Consider the following 21,563-nt stretch of genomic DNA (forward strand, 5'->3'; position numbering starts at 1 on the left):
GAGCACTTAGTTCAAAAGCTCTTCGCTGGGCTGGGGAACTTGCATATTCAGTCACACAGCAAATACTTGTGTTGCCCCCACTCTGTCACTGCGTAAGACAGACACGGCCTGCCTTCATGCAGTATTCATCTAATAGGGGAGAGAGTATTGAAATAACAACACAAATCGTTTGTATTTTTCTTTTTTCTGGCTGCACCACACAGCTTGTAGGATCCCAGTTCCCTAGCCAGGGATTGAACCCAGCAGTTAAAAGTGCAGAGTCCCAACCACTGGTCTGTCCGGGAATTCCCAAAATCATTGTTTAAAATACAGATTTCTGACCCCGCTACAGAAACCTGAATTGGTCAGAAGTATGATCTGGGAAAAGGTACTTTTTCATAGGCCTCCCTCGAGTTGGATGAGTAGCCTGGTCTGGGAATGCCTAGTACAATGGGAAGACAATGCATGAACTTTGGGATAAATCAGATTCAGGTTTAAATCCTGGCTCCACCACTCTAGCTTTGTGAAATCTCTTTGAGCCTCAGTTTCCTCATCTATGAAATGGGAATAGTGACACCTCGCAGGAATTCTTACAAGGATTAAATGAGAGAAGTAGAGCTCAATAAATGTTAGTGTCCTTCTTCATTCTCTCTAAAGGTGGAGTGAAAGGCAAAGTTTTGTTTCCAGTTGACAGGAATTAAAGTTTTAGGGTCACAAGCTAAGCACTATCCTGAGGTCAGTTAGTCCTTCCTGATAACTGAAATCTTAGCCCCTGCTGCTCCAGATAGATTAGTCCAACTTCTGTTTCGGACTCCTGTCTCTTCCAGATCCCTTAAACCATAGCCCCCACTAACCGCCAAGAAGGCAGACACTACCTAATTTCTTGTTATCTCAGGAATCACAAATACCAGGAGTTTGGTGTAAGACAGAAGTGGTGGGAACAGAAGGAAAATGAGCTATTAACCCAGCTCCACTTGATTGTTTCCAGGTAGAAGGCAGGGTCCTGTGTTGCCACATTTTACAAGTTTTAAGTAAAAGACAGAAATCTAGATATCTATGTAAAATTTCCCAGTTTCTAAAACCCTGTGTCACAACTATATGCAATACTTCAGAAAACCTATATATGAAGTGGATAATTATCCAGAAATACAACTTTCTGTTTAGAAATGGCAAATCTAAACAGACAAATTACCATAGAAGAAATAGGGAAAGTGGTTGCAGTGCTTGCCCTATAAAAAAAGCTCCAGACCCAAGATGTCATAGGGGAATTCTTTCAGCCTTAAAGATCAGATAATACCAAGGTCACTTAAACTACTGCAAAGCAAAGAGAAGAGCTCCCCAAGATCTTGGGGCTTGGCTATAGTACAGTAACAACTAAAATCCCAGTGACTCAAAACAACCAAGCTTTGGGGACTTCCCTGGTGGTCCGGTGCTTAAGAATCTGCCTTGCAATGCAGGGGACGCTGGTTTGATCCCTGGTCTGGGAACTAAGATCCCACATGCCCTGGGGCAACTAAGCCCATGGGCTGTGACTACTGAAGCCCTCATACCACAACTCGAGAGTCCATGCACCACAATGAAAGTTCTTGCATGACAAAATGAAGGTCCTATGTGCTGAAACTAAGATCTGAGGCAGAAAAATAAATATTTAAAAAAAAAAAGGTTTGTTACTCCGTGTCCCTTAGGGAGAGTGAGGAATACTGCACTGGACCCTAAGCTGTGTCCAGAGGATACATCCATCGTTTCCATCACATTTCACTGGCTGCACCGGAACTCAAGGGTACAAGGAAGTGCAATCCATCCATACACCTTGATGCAGAGCACCGGAAATATTTGCTAACTCCAAAAGCAATCATAGTAGCCTGGACTCGGGTAATCCACAAGCCCACCCAACTTTGGATCCCACACTTCTGAGCTTCAGCAGGTCAGGCAAGCTCTGTGTGTCTCAATATTTTCCTCCAAAAATGAGGAAAATACACCAACCTTATAGAGCTATCGTATAATGATTTAATGAGATAAAAACATGTCAAGTGCTTCGAATAGGACCTGGCACATAAAAAGAGCTCAAAGCATGTCAGCCAGGACATTGATGATGAATTAGGGGAAGTACCCAACACCGAAGGACTTCCCACCTGCGCAGTGGTAAAGGAATCGCCTGCCAACGCAGGAGACCATCCCTGGGTCAGGAAGATCTTCTGGAGGAGGAAATGGCAACCCACTCCAGTATCCTTTCCTGGAAAATTCCATGGAGAGAGGACCCTGGCAGGGTACAGTCCATGGGGTCAGAAAGAGTCGGACACAACTTAGCAACCGAGCACACACACGTTCACATACACACACAACTAGACTTTCAGCTCAGCGCCCCCGCCTGGTTCAATGGGAAATTGCAATTGCTAAGCGGGGTGGCTTTGGAGGAAACCAGCTCTTGCAGGGAGGGGTAGACTAGCTCTGAATTGCCTTTTGCTTTGGCAAGCAGATTATTTACTACTGGGCACCTGGGAAGCCTGAAAGTCTGGCTAGCAATAAGCAATCAACACTATTTAACCTTTTCCTACCCAGCAGATGGTGTTTCGAACCTTTCTCATACATCATTTTATAAAGCCCTCATAATAAAACACTATAAAGTAGGCACTCTTATTATTCCCTTTTTATATACGAGATTTAAAGAAGCTAAGCGACTTGCCCAGCAGGCCATACCCAATATTTGTAGGACTTGGGCAAGAGTACAAATAAGGAAGCTTTGCAGCAGAACAGCTTCAAAGTCAATGGGGGTGGAGTAGCCAGTACAGGACGGTAGTGCGTCTGAGGTGCTGGCTGCGAATTTCAATGCAATCATTTGCCCTCACTTGTTCATTGTCTGGCTTTTGCTTCTACAGATGCTGCTTTTTATCTGATTCAGACAGACTGTGAACATATCTTTTAAAAATACTTTTCAAAATCTTCATAAGGTATAATTTTGATGACTGCAGATTTTCCTGTAGTTTGTCAAATTAATAAAGACCATATGACTTCCCCCAAAAAAGTTATAAATGGAACTAGTGAGCTGTTCAATAAAATACAGCCTAGGGAATTCCCTGGCAGTCCACTGGTTAAGGTTCCAAGCTTTTACTGCTGCGGGCCTGGGTTTGATCCCTGGTGAGGGAACTATGATCCCGCAGACTTCATGGCCTGGCCGCAAACAGCCAAACAAACCAAAAATACAGCCTATTGTGCCACCTTGACAAATAAATACCTTAACGATGACCTGGGGGCCACATTTAGATTTCTGAGCCTTTGGAACTCTGCACTAGAAGGTCATAGAATGGGAAAAGGCAAGGCCCTAGCCCCACCCCTCTTTTCATACCCCTGAATATGTTTCCCTGCAAGGGGGCTTGAGCACAGATGTGCAGGTGTCCTAATCTGTATGCTCACACTCTATGGCAGGGTTTCTAAATTGAAAAGGCCCATCAGGTATCCAGCACAGAGAATGATGAAAGAGCCACAGCATCACATCAGAATACTAGGGACCAAGAGAAGATCTTAAAAGCTTCCAGGGAGGAAATGCGGGAAATACACACAAAGAATCAGAATGACACTGTATTTCTCAAAGCTAGGAGAAAATAGAATAATAGCTTCAAAATCTTAAGATTCCATCCTCATCCCAATTACCAATTAAATATAAGGGAAGTTTAAAGACATTTTCAGGGGTCACTTCCTATGTATGGTAGCATGGTAGCCACCTACAAGAGGGCCTCTAATAGGTTCTTGGTATTCACACCCTTACGGTGTTTCCTCCCACATGAAATATGGCTGACCTATGGAACCATGGAATACTGCAGAATGAACAATATGTGATTTCTAAGGTGAGGCCATCAAAGACACTGTATTTTCTATTTTGCCCTCTCTTGGATCACTTGCTGTGGTGAAAGCCAGCCACCATGTCAGGAGGACACTCAAGCAGTCCTATGGAGTGGTCCATAGGAAGAACTGAGGTCTTGTGCCAACAGCCTGCACAAGCTGGCCAGCCGTGCAAGTGCACCATCTTGGAAGTATATCCTCCAGTCCCGGCCAAGCCTTCAGAAGACTTGAGTTTCATGAGAAAAGAGACAGACCCCCTCCCCACACCAAGCAAAGCCACTCCAAGTTCCTGATTTGCAGAAATTGTGAGATGGAGGTTAGTTGTTGCCTTAAGATTAAATTTGGCAGTGATTTGTTACATAACAAATGGTGAACAGGAGTATACTGGGGGCAGAGGAGGAGGGAGCCACAGTATTTTGCAGTCCTTCCAATTAAAAGGTAAAGTCTACATCTCAACTCTCAAATTTGGATTTGGCCAATAAAACTTGTTTTTGCTGATGGAACATTAACAAAAACGATAGAAGCCGGAGGTTATCGAATGCTTGTGTAATTGGCTCTTCCCTCCTGTGCTCCTGGAATTCAGTAACTGCAGCAATGTGAGTGAGCTCAGGTAGCCTGCTGGAGACCCCTGGCCATCACCTCCGCTAACAGCTCATGTCAACAAGAGATGTGAGTGAGGCCATTCCGAACTAATCAGCCCAGCCAACTTGCCCAGAAAACAACTGCCCTGGTGATCTGCAGAACTATGAGAAACAGTAAATGTTGTTGTTTAAAGCTTTTAGGTTTTGGGGTGATTTGTGACACGGTATAAGCTAATTGATACAACATGTTTGTTTATGTATACCTTTTTGTTTCAGGAAACCAAAGGAGGCTCAAAGCCTAGTTTCTTCTCAAACTTATCTGATCTTGGGCAAATTAATTCATCTCTTTCAGCCTCAATTTTCCTCACCTTCAAACTGGAGAAAATACCGGGCAACACTCCCTATCTCTTAAAGATCATGTGACAAATAATTAAGATGAACCACATGAACTACCCTGGTCGCTCAGCTGGTAAAGAATCCGCCTGCAATGTGGGAGACCTGGGTTCGATCCCTGGGTTGGGAAGATCCCCAGGAGAAGGGAAAGGCTACCCACTCTAGTATTCTGGCCTGGAGAATCCCATAGACTGTAAAGTCTATGGGGTCGCAAACAGTCAGACACGACAGACCAACCTTCATTTCACATGAACTACATGGGCTTCCCAGGGGGCGCTAGTGGTAAAGAACCCAATATTCACTGCAAAGATTGATGCTGAAGCTGAAGCTCCAATACTTTGGCCACCTGATTCAAAGAGCTGATTTCTTGGAAAAGACCTTGATGCTGAGAAAGATTGAAGGCAGGAGGAGAAGTGGACAACAGAGGATGAGATGGTTGGATGGCATCACCGACTCAGGGAGTTGAACAAACTCAGGGAGATGGTGAAGGACAGGGAAGCCTGGCGTGCTGCAGTCCACAGGGTCACAAAGAGTCGGGCACGACTGAGCAACTGAACAGCAGCAGCAACCAAGGCAGGAGATGGAGGAGACCCGGGTTCGATCCCTAGATTGGGAAGATCCCCTGGAGGAGGGCATGGCAACCCACTCCAGTATTCTTGCCTGGAGAATCCCCACGGACAGAGGAGCCTGGCGGGCTACAGTCCAAGGGGTCACAAAGTGTCGGACATGAGTGAAGCAACTTGACACACACGCGTACAAACTACACAATGTGCTTAGCATGGCGCAGGGTGCGTGATAATCAGTAAGGATGACAGTGATGCAAATGACAGGAAAGAAGACAAAAATGGGTAGAAGGGCAGGGCAAGGCCTGGGTTAGTCCTGCAGTGGGACACAGTCTTTCCAAAGAAGGACTACTGAGTGTATCATTCAGTTAAACAAGTATTTGCTAAGTGTTTAGCACATGCTGGGCCCATCCCTGAAACTGAAATATAAAAGCAGGAATAGGTCATGACATTGAGCTATCTGAATCAGAATCAAGCTTGCCTTCACAAAGAATTGAACTAGGACATCAAAAAATTTTTGAATGGAACTTGAGGAGATGGATATTTGGTGGCTGCCCTCAGTCTCGTCTGGATACTTCAGAGCCAGAAGTGAAGGGCAGGGGATATTCACAGGATCCCTTAACTCTCCCTGCATCCTATCTTTCCCCATCTCCACCAAGGAATAAGAATGCATTTCACCCCAAAATCAGAATTACTCCAGCTCTAAAGAGCGCTTTCCACTCTTGATTTCAACCTGAAACAGAGCAGGACTACAGTCCTTGCCCCCCTGCCACGCTCTCAGCCTGCCTTTTGTCTGTGGAAAAAAACTTTAGCCAAAGAATAAGTTTAATCAGAGAAGTGAGAAAATGCAGAAACATAGAACAGTCAAAGGAGACCAAATAATAATAATGAAGTCGTGAAGCATATTCAAGGACCCTTACTTCCTTCTCGAGAGCTATAGATAATATTCTGAGCCATATCCTGTGAACTGTCTTATAGATACTGAAACCCCCACCAGGTGGAAGAAGTTGGCTACACAATGTCATGACACAAGTGGCCATAATTCCAAGAACTGGCCTCAAGAAATGCAAACAAACTGACCTTGAAACTGAAAATTAACTGTACCTAAAACAATCAAGATGACACTGGTTGGACCACCAATGACCAATTTTAAGATGACTGTCAGAGCTGACTGTGCTGTTTCTGCATGTAGCCCCCTCCCTCAGTCTAGAAAAACTCTTGCCCTTTGACTGTCAGGGAAGCTGGGGAGTCAGCCTTTGGATAGGCATTTGCTAAAACCCAGCGCCTTCCATTTCAGGCATCCAAAATAAAGCAAACTTTCCTTTCCACCAACCTATATAATGACTTCTGAGCAGCAATCAGCTGGACCTGGGTTCAGTAACAAACCCACAAGATGAAGAACATTTTAACTTGCACCTGAGTATACAAATCTGAAGCTGAAACAAAAGTTCCATAAACTTAGACTAAAATGTGTAATACATTCTGAGTTTTTAATTCTATTCTATTTAGTTTTTTAAATGCTGGTCACAATCCTCCTAAATGGATTTTAAGACATTAATGGGTCATAACTAGCAGTTTGAAAAAACTGCTCTGAAATGTCATATGAGGAGGGGACTTAAAGGTCATCTAGCCCAATCCTTTTACTTCACAGGGGGTAAACTGATACTCAGAGAGGTTAAATTAATTGCCCCAGGCCCCTCAGCTAGTAAGTGGTACAGCTTGGATGTGAACCAAGGTTTGACCCGACTACTGAATTCTTACCATGTGTCAGCAACTGCGTTGGGTTCTTGAAGTGCAGTATTTCATTTAATGCTCACTGTGACCGTATGAAACAGATATTACTACTGCCACTTTACAGATGAAGAACGAAGTCTCAGGATGGGGAATGTGACTTACTCAGGCTTTCACACGGTCAATAACAGACACGGGACTTGTTTCAGATTCAGCTGTCCGTAAAGCCTGTGGTCTCCAACACGAAGCCCACTGTGAGGAAAGTGATCATGCAGGTTCGAGAGCTCTAAGCGCCTAAGCCTGTACATGTGAGGTAGTGATAACGTTGTGTTCCCCACGCTTCAGGGCCTTATCACTGCCATCACCAGCTCCTCCAAAAAACGCTGGTGGGTAAAACGAAGAGAGAACAGATTGAAGCCTAAGGAGGAGGATTCGAAACCCGGCCTCACCATTTACTCGGAACACCAGCGTAATCTCTCTGCCTCCCCCCCACCCCAGCCCCCCACCCCCCCACCCCCAAGTTTCCACATCTGTGAAGCTGAGAGAGCAATAGCATCCATCTTCAGGACTGAAATAGTCAACGCGAATTTCCCAGGCTTGGGAAGCGCTTTAAGCGAACGTCCACCCCCTCCGAGCCCCGCCCTCTCCGAGCCCCGCCCTCTCCGAGCCCCGCCCTCTCCGAGCCCCGCCCTCTTTTACCCACGCGCAAGCGCCGCACAGGCGGCGCCTTTTACGACGCGGCGGCAGCGGCGCGCTTGGCGGCCAGAGCGAAAAGAGCGAGTCGCGGGGAGCGCCGGCGCCGGCGGCTGCAGGGCCGAGGGGACGCGCGGGCGGTGGCGTCGCCATGTCGCACGGCCACAGCCACGGCGGGGGCGGCTGCCGCTGCGCCGCCGAACGGGAGGAGCCGCCCGAGCAGCGCGGCCTGGCCTACGGCCTGTACCTGCGCATCGACCTGGAGCGGCTGCAGTGCCTCAACGAGAGCCGAGAGGGCAGCGGCCGCGGCGTCTTCAAGCCGTGGGAGGAGCGGACGGACCGCTCCAAGGTGGGCCTTCGGGGGCCTGGGCGGGCGGCCGAGGCTAGGCAGGGACCTGCGCGGGGCCTCAGGCCACCCGGCTGCTCTGTCAGCCTAGTTCCTGAAGTTAAAAATAACCGCGGCCCGATTGCCAGGCGCTTTCCCGTGCCCTTCTTCCAGCCCTTTGAGAGGCGAACAGGGTTGAATCTCCCCATCTTGCAGGTCGGGGAACTGAGGCCCAGAGACGGGAAGGGGCGCTTTGCTTTTACACGGCCAGCATGCAGTACCAGGGCTTAGGAAGGGGTTAGTGAGGGAGCATGTCCACGACGGCGTGTTCCCTACCGTTTGACCACTGGTCCCGATGGCTGCCTGATCAACTTAATCACCTGATGAAGACCAAAGACCAGTCTTTGGTAGATGAAGCACGTGATCCTATCTAGAGCATTTACCACTGTGGGGTTGCAGAGCCATTTGAAAGCTGTGGACCGCAGAGGTACAGATCTTTGCACAGAATTTCAGGAGCCAATTCGCCCTGGAATTTAGTATGTGCTGGAGAACAGAGGGAGGTTGACTGTTTATTTGCATTGCACGCCAGTTGTAGAACAGGGTGGAAGATGCCTGGAATTGTGGGCGCTCAGCAAATATTTGTTGCTTTCTCCTTCTTCCCTCCAGTTTGTTGAAAGTGATGCTGATGAAGAGCTTCTGTTTAATATTCCGTGAGTATCTTCTTGCCTCAGGCTAAATAGGCTGAACCCAGTTGCCTTATCAGGATTCATTCAGTGGTTATATCAAGAACACACATCTGTTTCTAGAAATGGGCTAAATTACTGAGGTGGGTGTGTGAGTAGGAAAGGATCAAAACTTCCTGGTGCAAAAAAAGACACATCTGTTAAAACATAACTGAGAGGTCAAGGTAAATTCCTTAGAACCGCAGAATGCCAGAGGCAGACAGAATCTTAGAAATTATTTAGTACATGTCTGACATGTGAGTAAACTGAAGCCCAGAAAGGGGAAGGGTCTTGCCCAGGGTCACACAGCTCAGCAGAGACTCAAACTCAGGTTGACAACCCTCTTTTTTTGCATTCTGGCAGATTTACAGGCAATGTCAAGCTAAAAGGCATCATTATAATGGGAGAAGATGATGACTCACACCCCTCTGAGATGAGACTGTAAGTGGCAAGGGTCTTGGCCCCCAAGAAGCTCCTGTCCCTTTTTCTCTGGTCTCTGATAGCACTTTATTCTAGATTGGCTAAATTTTTTCTTTTTACTGGGTTAAATATCCCCTCCTCCTCTTAAAAAAAAAGTCGTGTATTTGTTCTGCATCAGAATACACGAATCTCTTCCTGAACGACATTTTTAGATTAGGTATCTTTTGGACCAGCAGCTTGTCTCTCTTCACAGTACTTGTTGCAGCACCATTCATTCAGAGAGCATCCTCTAAATGCCAACTGTTGATGACTTTGCAGTTTTCTTAATAACCCAGCTGCAGATCTCAAGTTATCTTTAAGGACTCTACTCTTGGGGTTAGCTTCAACGTTTTCCCTTACTGTCTCAGACAATTACAATCTTTCTGTGTGTTTTGTTGAGACGGAATAACTCCATCTGAGTTTGCATAGCCTTTAGTTAGCAAAGGTCAGTATATCTTTTGTAGCAGCTTCCCACGTGGCATAGTGGTAAAGAATCTGCCCGCCAGTGCAGCAGACACATTGGTTTAATCCCTGGGTTGGGAGGATCCCTGTAGAGTAGGAAATGGCAACCCACTCCAGTATTCTTGCCTGGAAAATTCCATGGACGGAGCCTGGTGGGATACAGTCCATGGCGTTGCGAAGAGTCGGACAGGACTGAGCAAATGAGGTATACACACACGTATACCTCGTTATAACACTGAATCGATTGATACCAGAGCTAGTACTCCCTTTCTGACAAATTGCCTTATTTTAGTGCAGCCTTTCTAGAAGAAGGGGGACACCACTTGTGCTGGAGAAACAGAAATCAGAAGAACTTTACATAAAAAGTTCTTCTGAAAACTCGATCAATTTAAGTGAAAGATTTAAGAAATGGACCTCACTTTGAATGTTAGAAACATGAATTGGAAAATAAACCCACATATTTAATGATTTTAAGGAAATGAAGTAGGTTTGAGTTGATGCTTTTTGAGACTCATTTACTTGGGAGATGGATTGGCTGGACAAGACTAGACATCTGTGCTGCATTCTGGTTAAGCGTGGACTCTGGAATAAACTGGAGTTCAGATTCTGGCTGTACCACTTGCTAGCTGCTTGTCTTTGGGCAGTATACTTTTCTATATCTCGATTTTTTCATATGTAAAATGGTAATAATAGTCTGAACCTCTTAAGATTGTGGAGAAATGAGCTGTAACATATAAAGAGCTTAGAAGAAATCTGGAAGGTAGTATGTGCCCGGTTTTGTTTCTGGTGTGTGTGTGGGGGGTATTTTGGAGGCTCCATTGCACAGCTTGTGGAATCTTAGATTGAACCCAGGCCTTCAGCAGTGAAAGTGCAGAATCCTAACCACTGGACCACCAGGGAATTCCTTAGTATGTCCCCAGATTTGCACCCGAGGTGCAAATACTTACATAGCCCTCCATTCTAAGCACTTTGTACTTTATTAAATCTAAGATATCATTGATTATAAAATGCACCATTGTTTTGTGAACCAATGATAAAGAAATACGTAGCATCTGTTCAACTATGACATGTCATTGACACATCTAGGAAAGTTAAATTGAGGCTTAAATCAGTGAAATTTGAACACAGACTAGTTGTTAGATGATATTAAAGAATTATTGCTAATTGTTAAATTGTTAATTGTAAAATAGTATCATAGGTTTTTTAAGAAGTCCTTACTCTATAAAGATACATACAAAAATATTTATGAGTGAAATGATATGTTTGGGATTGCTTTAAAATATCAAACATAGGGATTTTCTTGGTGGTGGAGTGGTTAAGAATCGGTGCTTCCACTGCATGGAGCGTGCGTTCGATTCCTGGTCAGGGAACCAAGATCCCACATGCCACTTAGTGAAGCCAAAAATAAATAAGTTGGAAAAAACAACAATAACAAAAAAGCCCTACCAAAAAACAGTCATCTGACAGTTTACCCCTCCCCCCCAAAAAAAAGGATCAAGCACAAACAAAATGGGGGTGATAGGCAAAATTGGCATAATGTTGGTTATTGAAACTTGGTAATAAGTATATGGAGATTCATTATATTTTTCTCTTATTTTTGTGTATGTTTGAAATTTTCAGTAGTAAAAATTTTTAACAAGTGTGTCTCTTAGAATTGGTTCAGTTTAACATCCACATCAGCTGTATGGGATATGTACTACTATCACTATTCCCGTTTTACAGGTGAGGATCCAAGAGAGAGGTTAAATCACTTGCCCAAAATTACACAGCTGGTCAGTGACTCAGGCTTTAAACTTAGGAAGTCTGGCTTCAGAGCACTGCCTCCCATAATGCTGCTCATAAATGCTTACTGTTGGTAGTAGTACTATGCTGTGCATCATTCTTAGAAACACTTCGAAGCAAACATTTGCTTTCTTATATTACATGTGTTTTGCTGTAGCTGCTATCTAGACCCATCCCATGTGGGTGTGTTAATAAAACACTGTATAGAGACTGGGGTATATGGCTCAGTCTTTTAGAATTTGTGAGTTATAGAGGAGACTGTTCTTTCTTAGATATGTCTTTGAAAAAATTTTTTTTTCCTCAGCAGTTTTACTTGACTTTCCAAAGCCCATTGTGAGTTGATGGCCTTGTATACCCTTTTCAGAATGGAAATCCCCTGGTTGTATTTTTTTAAGAATTGTAAAGTGACTCGGTATATAGGATAATTTTGGACAGAGAGAAAAGAGTGAATGTTGGGTTACCTGATCTTATCTCTTAGCTGTATTTACTATGTTTCTGCCAAAGTATTTTTTCCCCATGAGTAAGCTGTTTTATTTAACGTCCTCAGCTTGGTCCGAATGTGCTGAGTTGCTTATTTTCTCCATGCATTTGCTGCCTGTGACCAGTTTGAGCTGTCTCTTTGTGTTTTGCTTCTCATGTGATCCTAACCCACTCAAAGATGTTATTGGCTTGTGTTGCAGTTCTCAGCTCTTTTCTTGCTGGGTTAAAGATACTTGTATATAAATGCCAGTAAAATGTCATTTCCAAAATTTTATCTCCTTTTGATGGAACTGAGGGGAGTCAGTAGGAAGTTTAGAGAACCTGAAAAATGTGATAGTGCACATTTCTGATTTTTCTCCCCTTTCCTTTCTCAGGTACAAGAACATTCCACAGATGTCCTTTGATGATACAGACAGGGAGCCAGATCAGACCTTTAGTCTGAACCGGGATCTTACAGGGGAATTAGAGTATGCTACAAAGTAAGCACTGGGCCTCTCTTCCACTCTCTGGCTTCTCCTGAGAATAGCAGGCACTCCCTTGTTTGCAGTGAGCATCTGTGCATTAGCGCTTACTAGGCTTGCAACTTGGTTTTGGCCGGTCTCCTGCTGTCTTAGCATCAGAAACAAGTTAAAACAGTGGAGAATCCTAATCCTAGGCTTGGTCACATTTTGGCAGACTTTCAGTGCAAGCCATAGACTTGTTAACCTGGAATCAATAGACAGATCTGAATGAGCTCCTAGCGGGGTCTTAGGAAAGATGTTTTCAGAATTGCTCTTCGCATAGTGGGCTTACAGCAGCCAAGTTACATGTGACCACATATCTCTTCACTGATTTCTCTCTTTTTTGAGCTTGCTTTCAAATCCCTGTGTAGCCGCACTGGGGGCAGTATTATTTTTCGTCCCTATTGCCTTGGACAAGATCTGGCCGATTTCAGTAAATGTTCACTGTAAAATTGCTTGTCCAGAGGAGAATGAAACGTTAAGACCCCAAGATTATTCTCTGACATTTGCCTGGGTTTTACCACAAGATGGAGCTGGAATTGACATTTTTAACATTGGTGTGAGCAGGCTCATTGACCTCTAATTGTTGTCTTCTCTCTACTTCTTCATCCTCTAGAATTTCTCGTTTTTCAAATGTCTATCATCTCTCAATTCATATTTCAAAAAACTTTGGAGCCGATACCACAAAGGTCTTTTATATTGGCCTGAGAGGAGAATGGACTGAGGTAAGACGGGGTTGGAAGTGTTTTTGCCCTTCCATGATGTGCACATTTGTAGCTATAGGCTGTGTTAGTAGGAGCTTGAAGGAAAGGAAAAAGAGCAATTGAGACATTGATTACTTTGAGTCTCTATAATATTTCATGGTTTCATCACTGTAAACTATGTCATTTGACAGGCTATAGGAATTTTAAGAGGGTTGAAATAATACAGTTGATATCAATTTGGTTTTTCACCTTAAAATTCTTTCCTTGACCTAACATTGTTAATAACTTTTCTTGTTCCAGGCACCAGAGATAGGGTGATAAACAAGATAGACAAGTTCTTCTCATGGTGCCTCCATTATAGTGGAGAAATGAATCTTCTAAGTTACAGGGTGAATCATTGATTTGATCTTATCCAGGCTTCTCATGGGCTTCCCAGGTGGCTCAGTGGTAAAGAATCCACCTGCCAAAGTAGGAGCTTCAGGAGACGTGAGTTCAGTCCTTGAGTCGGGAAGATCCCCTGGAGGAGGAAATGGCAACCCACTCCAGTATTCTTGCCTGGGAAATCCCATGGACAGAGGAGCCTGGTGGGATGATACAGTCCATAGAGTCGCAAAGAGTCAGATGCAACTGAGCACACAGTGCAGGCTTCTCAGGATAAAAGGCATCAGAATGGGGAAGAAATTAGAGGATGGTGTCTAGAAATGAACCTGAATAAGGACTACTCCAGTGTGTGGTCTGGGAAGTGGCCAGCTGACCCAGCCTCTTAATTTTCTTGCAGCTTCGCCGACATGAGGTGACCATCTGCAATTATGAAGCATCAGCCAACCCAGCTGACCACAAGGTCCATCAGGTTACCCCACAGACACACTTTATTTCCTAAGGGCTGGCCAAGACTCCCACAGAGGTGTTGTGTTGGTGAAGAAGTGTGACATCCTGTTGGGAAGGACAAAGAGAGATGGGGCTCCAAAGAGAGTTGGCTGCCACAGCCTCTGCCAAGCTGTCTTTGGGGCTTGCTGCAGAAACCTGGCCTATGGAAGACCCCACACCCCAGGAAGGGTTGTGTGGGTGCCAAGGGACAATCGTGGTTCTCTAGGACCCTACAGAAATTGGGTCTTGGGCTGGTCAGTACCTGGCAGCCGTGGATAATGCCTGCCTTCCCAGTTTATGTGGCCATGGGATCCCAAGTGTCTTGTTGCTTTGTGGCAGGATTATTGTGTGACTTGTTTTTAAAATGGAAACTATTCCTGGGCTGCAGTAAACTTTCTGAAGCCTCAGCATTGTGTTTGTATTAACCATCAGGAGGGTCTCCAGCTAGAAATACTTGTCCCTGCTTGCTCCTTCTCCCTGTCATCTTTCAACATTCTTGTCAAGTTGCCCAGCTTGGAGTTGTCTGTCATGCACCAGTGTCCCATGTTATAGCTTGAAGAGCAGAAATCTGATGTTGCTTAATAGCTTGAGAGGGTCTTTTTTTCCTGTTGCCCAGGTAAGCAGTCTGAGGAGAGCATTGTTGCTGTGTTTGTGGGTATCCTGGTCGGGGTAAGATTGGGACTTTGATATGCTTCTCTTTGGGACATCCTTAATGTTTGTCAGCTTTTAACTAGTGTTGTAAGCCCAATGGCAGAATTTGGAGATCTCAGTTCTTCTGTTCATGGCTTTTTATTCACTGTGACTAATCAGCTTCCTAATAAATCCTTGCCAGACTTAATGTTTGTATGTTCTTTTGTGTTCTTGGTAGTAATTATGAAACCTTTGTTGAGAACTGTATGAAATTTTGAAATCTGTTGTGATTTTGGACTAGGTAGATCATAAGTGCCACAACTGTATCAACACTAGATTAGTGTCTCCAGGAAAGGTCAGGCCGCGTTCTGTATAGTAGGGTAAAAACACTCCTACACCCACTAACCCACATTTTGTAAAGAAGCTGAGGTTAAAACCCTTACATTTCATTTCTCACGTAAGGAAGTAACTTGTGGGGTGAAGTTTACAAAAATAAGGGAGAACAGATTCTCGAGCTCATCAGAAGAAATGATGGTGAGGAAATTAAGTGAGCAGGAGATATGGTCTGAAGGTGGACCCAAGACTTTGGACTTAAGTTTTGAAAGTCAGTACAGCAGTTGGACTTAAGTATCTTAAAAGAGATTTGAAATAGTATTTTCTCCCTTGCAGAAAATAGAAACACTTGATAATGGGAATTAGTGTTGAATTTGATCCTCTTGAGAAAATTCCTCTGAATTGGCCCACACAGTTGTTAGCCTGTTTCTCCAGCCTGTCCTGGGGAAAGTCTGCCACCACCAAGCCTGTCATGCCTCAGAATTTCTAAATATGCAGTCTGAAATCAACCAGAATGCAAACATTATTCTTTTTTTTTTTTTTTTTTCAGTCTACCACAGGCTCTCTATGTCACTTGGGTCATTTGGAGATAAAAAAGAATGGCTATGTTTAATTTGGAGTAGGGGGAAAATAAAGTTAGAAATGTTAGAGCAGACTAGCCCTTCATTAATCCCACTGATTAAAGCACTATTCATAGGTAGCCTCTGGGGCAAGGCCTCTGAATTTGAGCTTCCCTTTACACGACTGAAGTGACTTAGCAGCAATAGCAGTTGAAGAGTTTGCTCTAATTGCCACAGTGTCTCAAGTGATTGGGATGCAGGAGGAATTGTTTATTTTTCCACAAGCAGACCCAACCAGGAGTCGGAGAAGGGGCGGCTGTGTTGTCTTCATCCACTCATTCCCCTTCCAGTCCTGGGTCCTTGGCCTGCTGTGGACCTCTGGACCCAAACTTTTCCTGTTCAGGGCCATCTCTGACCTGCTGAGTGCTTAAGACCAAAGTCCCTCTTAACTTGGGAATAAGTGCTTTGCTGAGCTTCCAGATACTGTTTTCTTTCAGTTCAAAGAAAAACCAGCGTAGGTTACACTGGGCAAGTGAGTCCTGAGCTGCTGAGGGCTGACTCATTTCCTGTGTGCGGATGTCCACAGGCTCCGTCAGGGACGTGGTCCTTCAAATCAGCTTGCCTCCCCTTCCAGCCTTTATGTGGGCCCTGAGTCCTGCTCCATCTTACCAGTGCAACAAGGAGCAAAGAGTGACCTCGGTGGTCCCCAACTGAAACCCTATTCGTTAACAACTGGAGCTCACCGACGCCAGTATTTTGGGCACTGTCTGCATGCCATAGCTTGCCGAGGGCAGAGCTAAGAGAACACTTCCGATTCCTGACCAGTGGTCCGGACACTGCTGATGCCAGTGTTCTTTTTCCCCAGGGTCCTTTTTAGAGTCATTAAGTCCTCACACTGGGATTTTACGCTGTGTAAAGCATTGCCACACGACCTCATTTGAGCCTTAACAGCAAAGCTGTGAAGCAAGCAGGGTGGTTATTACCGCCGTTTTATAGCTGAGGAAGCAGATGCAGAGGCAGCATTAGAGTAATCCTGAGATTGCTGTTTACTTCCCTCCCCTGAGCCTGTTTCCTTATCTTTAAAAGTGAGACCGGAAGACCAGACAGTCTCAAAGGGTCTTGTCAGCTGGAGTGTATGACTCCATGATCCTGGGATAGGACCAGTGGTGAGTGCCCCAAGACCATAATGGATGGGAAGGTGGGAAACGACGCTTGAGAATGCCTTTAGCCTCAGGAAGACTGCCTTTCCTTCAAGAAGGTTTCCTTTAGGAGACCGACGCATGTGGTGGTAGCAAGTGGGAATCACGAGTGCGTCGTCTAGACCCTGAGGAAACTCCGTGGCCTAATCACGGAGAGTCGTCCCACCGTACCCAACATGGCAGCCCTCATCCGAGGAAACCCTGACGCCCACTTCCGGGTTCCGTAGCGCTGGCCAGGCTACTTCCGGCAGCGCGATGGCTGGGTTCCCGCGACTCGAACGGAAGTTCCGGCGGGGGCGGCCGAGGAGGGGAAGAGTGTGTGTGTCTGTGCTGGAGAAAGAGGAGAAAATCGCCCGAGAGGTCTTGAAACCCCCCAGGGAGTGGAGGTACCCTGATCTGGGGCCAGCAGGCGAGGAAAGGGCACTGGGGTGTCCTCGGCTTCACCACGAGGGTCTTGGCGAGAGAGGAGGGGCAACCGCAATTGTGAGGGATGGGGGTGGGGAGTGAGGTGCGAAGAGGCGCCGGCCGGTCTTGGGGAGTTTCGGGGTAGAGACGGGGAAGAAGGTGGGGTCCGGGTATGATGAGAGGGGCTTCAGGGTCGGAAGTTGGAGAATCCAACTGTGGGGCAGGGTGGGGGGGCGCTCTCCAGGGTTAAAAGTGGAACGCCCCTGTGTGGGCAGAAGCGGGTCCGGGATCAGGATACAAAATGTCACTGTGAGGCTGGCGACCCTCGGTCAGAACAGAAGTTCCCATTGTGGGGAGTGGGAGACCCTGAATCAGGGTGGAAGTTTTTACTGTGGGGAGGAAGACCCCAGGTCGCGGGGGTTGGGGGGAGGGAAGGCACCACTCTGAGAGGAAGGACCTAGGGTGAAAAGTGGAAGTTGCTCAGTGGGGGAAGGAAGGGAATCCCAGCTTGGGGCAAAAGATGAATTCCTGTGTGGGAAGAGGGACCCCGGGGTCAGAGGTGAGGAGGGATCCTCCTGTGAAGAGGGACACTCGGGGTCCGAGGGGGAAGGTGGAAGCCCTTTGGTAGGGTGGGAGGGGTGGACACAGCCAGGAAGGGTAGGCACTTAGGCTCCGGTAGCAGAAGCTTCCGGGGAGTTTGGAGGATGCTAAGGATGGGGAGGAGCCCGCCAGCTTGACATTCTTTTGTGTGTTTGGGCATCCCGGAGCGTGGTCGAGCTGTGGGGAGACCTGTTTGGGAGTGGTGGGCAGCAGCAGGTAGCCTCTTTCGGGGAGGGGGCGGTGTGGGGGCGCGTGGAGGGCGTCATTAAGGGGGTGGGTGGTGGATCAGAGTTTGTGTGCCTCCTGCGGACACGGGCAGCCCGAGGGGCTCTCAGAATGGTTGAGGAGGGCTGGATGGGAGGGGAGTTGGACAAAATTGTGTGGGGTTGAGGGTAGGGGCCTGAAGCCTCTTTCCCTGGCATTTTTCTCCCCTTCATTTTCCAGTAGGGCTGGGAGGAGGGGATCAAGGGCTCTAGAGAAGGGAGGTGACTGTAGAGCAGGGAGAGGAGGCAGTCACCTGCTGAGGGCTGTCGGGTGGGGAGAAGGCTGCAGGGAGCCCCTGGCTCCCCTCCCACCAAGGCTCCTGAGCCCAGCCTCTGCCCACCTCCAGCCCAAGCTGAGGCTGTGTGGGGGGCCAGACCTAGGGCTGCCAGGGTGGCTGCCTCTGCTGTTCTGCCCTGACACGAAGGCACACTTCCTCCCCACTCAGCCCCAGGACTGTGTGGCCTGCCTTCCCTTTGTGCCCAGGAGATAGAACCTAGGGGCACTGAGGGGCTCATGGCCCGGGTGTGTGTTTCTGCTGCTGGGTCAGGATGCTCTCCCCTGCCTGGCCTTGCCCTTGACCACTGCCCGGCATTTACACAGGCCCCAGCCGTGGAGCCCTGCAGTGTATGTGTGGTAACACCATGTCTGTGCCCCTGCTCACCGACGCTGCCACCGTGTCTGGAGCTGAGCGGGAAACAGCTGCGGTAAGGGGCCTCTCCTACCCCACGCAGCCCCCAGGCCGCCTGGGGAGCCGACTGGAGTGGGTGTAGGGAGGATGGAGGTGGCAGTGATGAGGGGGGGCGGCCCTGCAGCCAGGAGGCAGGGGGCTGCTCCCTCAGGACCCCCCGCCCCCAGGTCCTCGGGGGTGAGGGAGGGGTGACCAGAAGCTGGAGGACAGAGAGCAATGGCAGGATGATGACTGCCCTCTTCCCCGTCTCCGACCCTCTTCCAGGTTATCTTTTTACATGGACTTGGAGACACAGGGTGAGTGAGCTGGGGAGGGGGTGTTTCCGGGGAGGCCCGCACCCTCCTCCTTCCCTCTCCACATTGGCGCCTTTTCTCCCTTCCCTCCTACAGGCACAGCTGGGCTGACGCCCTCTCCACCATCCGGCTCCCTCACGTCAAGTACATCTGTCCCCATGCGTGAGTGTCACCCCAGCAAGGCAGGGACTAAGGAAGGGGGGTGGTCCTGTGGTCCCAGGCCTCTTCTCTGCTACCAGCTGCATGCTGGGGCTTGAGGCCCAGAGTGGTCCAAAGGGCCCTTTTCAGCCTTCATTCCTGTGGAACCCCCTGGGAACGGGGGGTTCAGCCCCAGCCCCCAGCCCAAGGCCTCCTAGACCCAAGACTCCTAGGACCAGGATCCCCCATGTCCCCCCTTCCCCAAATACTCACCCAGTGAGCTGGAACCCCTTCACACCGAGTGCTGGGCTCTGCTTCTCTATTGCCACTGCCGATGCCCCAACCACAGCCTCCAGCCCCACGTGGCAGGTTGCCTGGCAACACCTTAAACACAGGCCCTGCCCGCTGGGAGGTTCCCCAGGGGCTGCCCTGCCCCCTCTCAGGCTGTCTGCTGTGGCTGCCTCATCCCTCCTGCACATGACGGTCCTCCTTGCTGTCCCTTGGCAGGCCTCGGATCCCTGTGACACTCAACATGAAGATGGTGATGCCCTCCTGGTGAGCCTGGGGAGGGGAACAGGAGCCGAGGGAGCTGCCCCGGGGCCAGTTCAGGCCTCCCAGTGGCTGCCAACGCCTCTACTCCTCCAGGTTTGACCTGATGGGGCTGAGTCCAGATGCGCCAGAGGACGAGGCTGGCATCAAGAAAGCAGCAGAGAACAGTAAGGCCCCAGCCCCTCCTCGGCATCCTCCCTGTCCCCCTCGGCCCCCCAGGAAAGTGCTGGGCAGAACCTCTTGTCTGGCTCCCTTCCTGGAGTCCCTCCAGCAGCTTTCCCCCCACCCGGTTATGCCCCCTCCCCCCAGTCAAGGCCTTGATTGAGCATGAGATGAAGAACGGGATCCCTGCCAATCGGATCGTCCTGGGAGGCTTTTCACAGGTGAGGGGAGAGGGGTGGGTGGGTAATGGGTGCTGAGCTGTGCCCTCGTGACCCCTCATTCTCTCCTTTCGCCAGGGTGGAGCTCTGTCCCTCTACACAGCGCTCACCTGCCCCCACCCTCTGGCTGGCATTGTGGCATTGAGCTGTTGGCTGCCTCTGCATCGGGCCTTCCCCCAGGTGAGCGTCTCCACGACCCTGCTCCTGCCCTCTGTCTCCTCGGGGCTGGGGGGATCATGCCCAAGCCCCAGGCTTTGCCCTCTTAAGTCCGGTTCGGCCCATAGGCAGCCAACGGCAGTGCCAAGGACCTGACTATCCTTCAGTGCCATGGGGAGCTGGACCCCATGGTTCCCGTACGGTTTGGGGCCCTGACAGCCGAGAAGCTGCGGTCCGTTGTCACACCTGCCAGGGTCCAGTTCAAGACGTACCCAGGTGTCATGCACAGCTCCTGTCCCCAGGTCAGTGTGGAGGGGCTCCTTCCTTTCCCCGCCCTCCTCCCTCCGGCCAGGCGCATCTCACAGTCCTCCTCACCCCCAGGAGATGGCAGCTGTGAAGGAGTTTCTTGAGAAGCTGCTGCCTCCTGTCTAACCAGAGTTGCTGTCCCCCAGCACAGTCCCCCCGCTTACGGGGGGTACTTGGCACGTGTGGCACCATCTTGGATCTGAGCCGGTCGAGCCCCTTTCTCACCTTCCTGGACCCATCCCCTCTTCCCACAGGCCTCTGGGGCAGACAGGCCAAAGCCTGGCCAGGCCCTCCTTCCTGGCTTCAGCCCCCTGTCTGCTGTAGGGGGTGGGCTGCTTTCTTATCCCATTTCCCTGGAGGTGGGGGCTACCCCCCTGGCAGCAGTATTGGAGGGGCTGTAGGCAGCGGGAGAAAGGGGCCCAGCCGCTGACCCACTCACTCAGGACCTCACTCACTAGCCCCGCTTTGGGCCCCCTCCGGTGACCTCAGGGTTTGGCCCATGGGGCCCTCCCAGGCCCCACCTCCTCCCAGCTCCCCCAACTGATTCTGCCCAGATAATCGTGTGTCTCCTGCCTCCACTCCAGCTGCTTCTCAATCATGAATGTGTCCATGGCCCGACCCCTGGCCGCTGTGGGCTCCCTGCCCCTGCGCAGGAGTGTGGGTGACGGGGCCAAGTCTTTCGAGGGGGCCTCCCCTCAGCCGTTCTGATGTGGGGGCTGGGCCCTGCCTCCCCATTACCCTCCGCCTCCCGCGGGCCTGGAGCCTGCCGGGCTGGACTGGGGCTCAAGGTCTCCCCCAGCCACTTCACCCCACGTTGTCCCCACGCTAGGTCTTGGGGGAGCTGGGGAGGAGTCTTGTGTCTCGTCTTCTGTTTCCATGTAGTTTTGGGTGTTTTTCTTGTTGTGTCCTGGATTCCGATAAAATTAAAGAAATTGCTTCAACTCTCAGGCCTGGGCGATTCTATTCAAGGGGTAGAGTGTGACC

General features: G+C 48.7%; 2 protein-coding genes across 3 annotated transcripts; both read left to right on the forward strand.

The window, feature by feature from the left end:
• Positions 1–7,804: 7,804 nt before the first annotated feature.
• Positions 7,805–14,916, forward strand: PITHD1 (PITH domain containing 1). The gene is made up of 6 exons (XM_043909217.1): positions 7,805–8,126; positions 8,769–8,812; positions 9,188–9,265; positions 12,382–12,486; positions 13,124–13,232; positions 13,990–14,916. The coding sequence occupies exons 1-6, from the start codon at positions 7,929–7,931 to the stop codon at positions 14,089–14,091; spliced, it is 636 nt and encodes a 211-aa protein (XP_043765152.1). The 5' UTR covers positions 7,805–7,928; the 3' UTR covers positions 14,092–14,916.
• Positions 14,917–17,051: 2,135 nt separating this feature from the next.
• On the forward strand, positions 17,052–21,526 carry LYPLA2 (lysophospholipase 2). 2 transcript variants are annotated; one of them, XM_043909224.1, is made up of 10 exons: positions 17,052–17,186; positions 18,670–18,773; positions 19,022–19,053; positions 19,147–19,212; positions 19,696–19,743; positions 19,834–19,904; positions 20,047–20,120; positions 20,196–20,297; positions 20,402–20,575; positions 20,655–21,526. In XM_043909224.1, exons 2-10 carry the CDS (start codon positions 18,696–18,698, stop codon positions 20,703–20,705), a joined length of 696 nt encoding a protein of 231 aa, XP_043765159.1. In that variant the 5' UTR covers positions 17,052–17,186; positions 18,670–18,695; the 3' UTR covers positions 20,706–21,526. The 2 variants fall into 2 exon arrangements, with proteins under 2 accessions (XP_043765159.1, XP_043765158.1); XM_043909223.1 differs by having other exon boundaries at positions 17,102–17,209.
• Positions 21,527–21,563: the final 37 nt, after the last annotated feature.

This window comes from Cervus elaphus, chromosome 8 (genome assembly GCF_910594005.1).
Source record: "Cervus elaphus chromosome 8, mCerEla1.1, whole genome shotgun sequence".
Lineage (NCBI taxonomy): Eukaryota > Metazoa > Chordata > Mammalia > Artiodactyla > Cervidae > Cervus > Cervus elaphus.

Bases quoted from the DNA above. Each gene is read 5' to 3' on its own strand.
- LYPLA2 (XM_043909224.1), top strand. From the start codon at position 18,696: ATGTGTGGTAACACCATGTCTGTGCCCCTGCTCACCGACGCTGCCACC. The intron at 19,054-19,146 runs GTGAGTGAGCTG...TCCCTCCTACAG, and splicing joins CATGGACTTGGAGACACAGG to GCACAGCTGGGCTGACGCCC. The intron at 20,576-20,654 runs GTCAGTGTGGAG...CCTCACCCCCAG, and splicing joins TGCACAGCTCCTGTCCCCAG to GAGATGGCAGCTGTGAAGGA.
- PITHD1 (XM_043909217.1), top strand. From the start codon at position 7,929: ATGTCGCACGGCCACAGCCACGGCGGGGGCGGCTGCCGCTGCGCCGCC. The intron at 12,487-13,123 runs GTAAGCACTGGG...TTCATCCTCTAG, and splicing joins GAATTAGAGTATGCTACAAA to AATTTCTCGTTTTTCAAATG. The intron at 13,233-13,989 runs GTAAGACGGGGT...ATTTTCTTGCAG, and splicing joins TGAGAGGAGAATGGACTGAG to CTTCGCCGACATGAGGTGAC.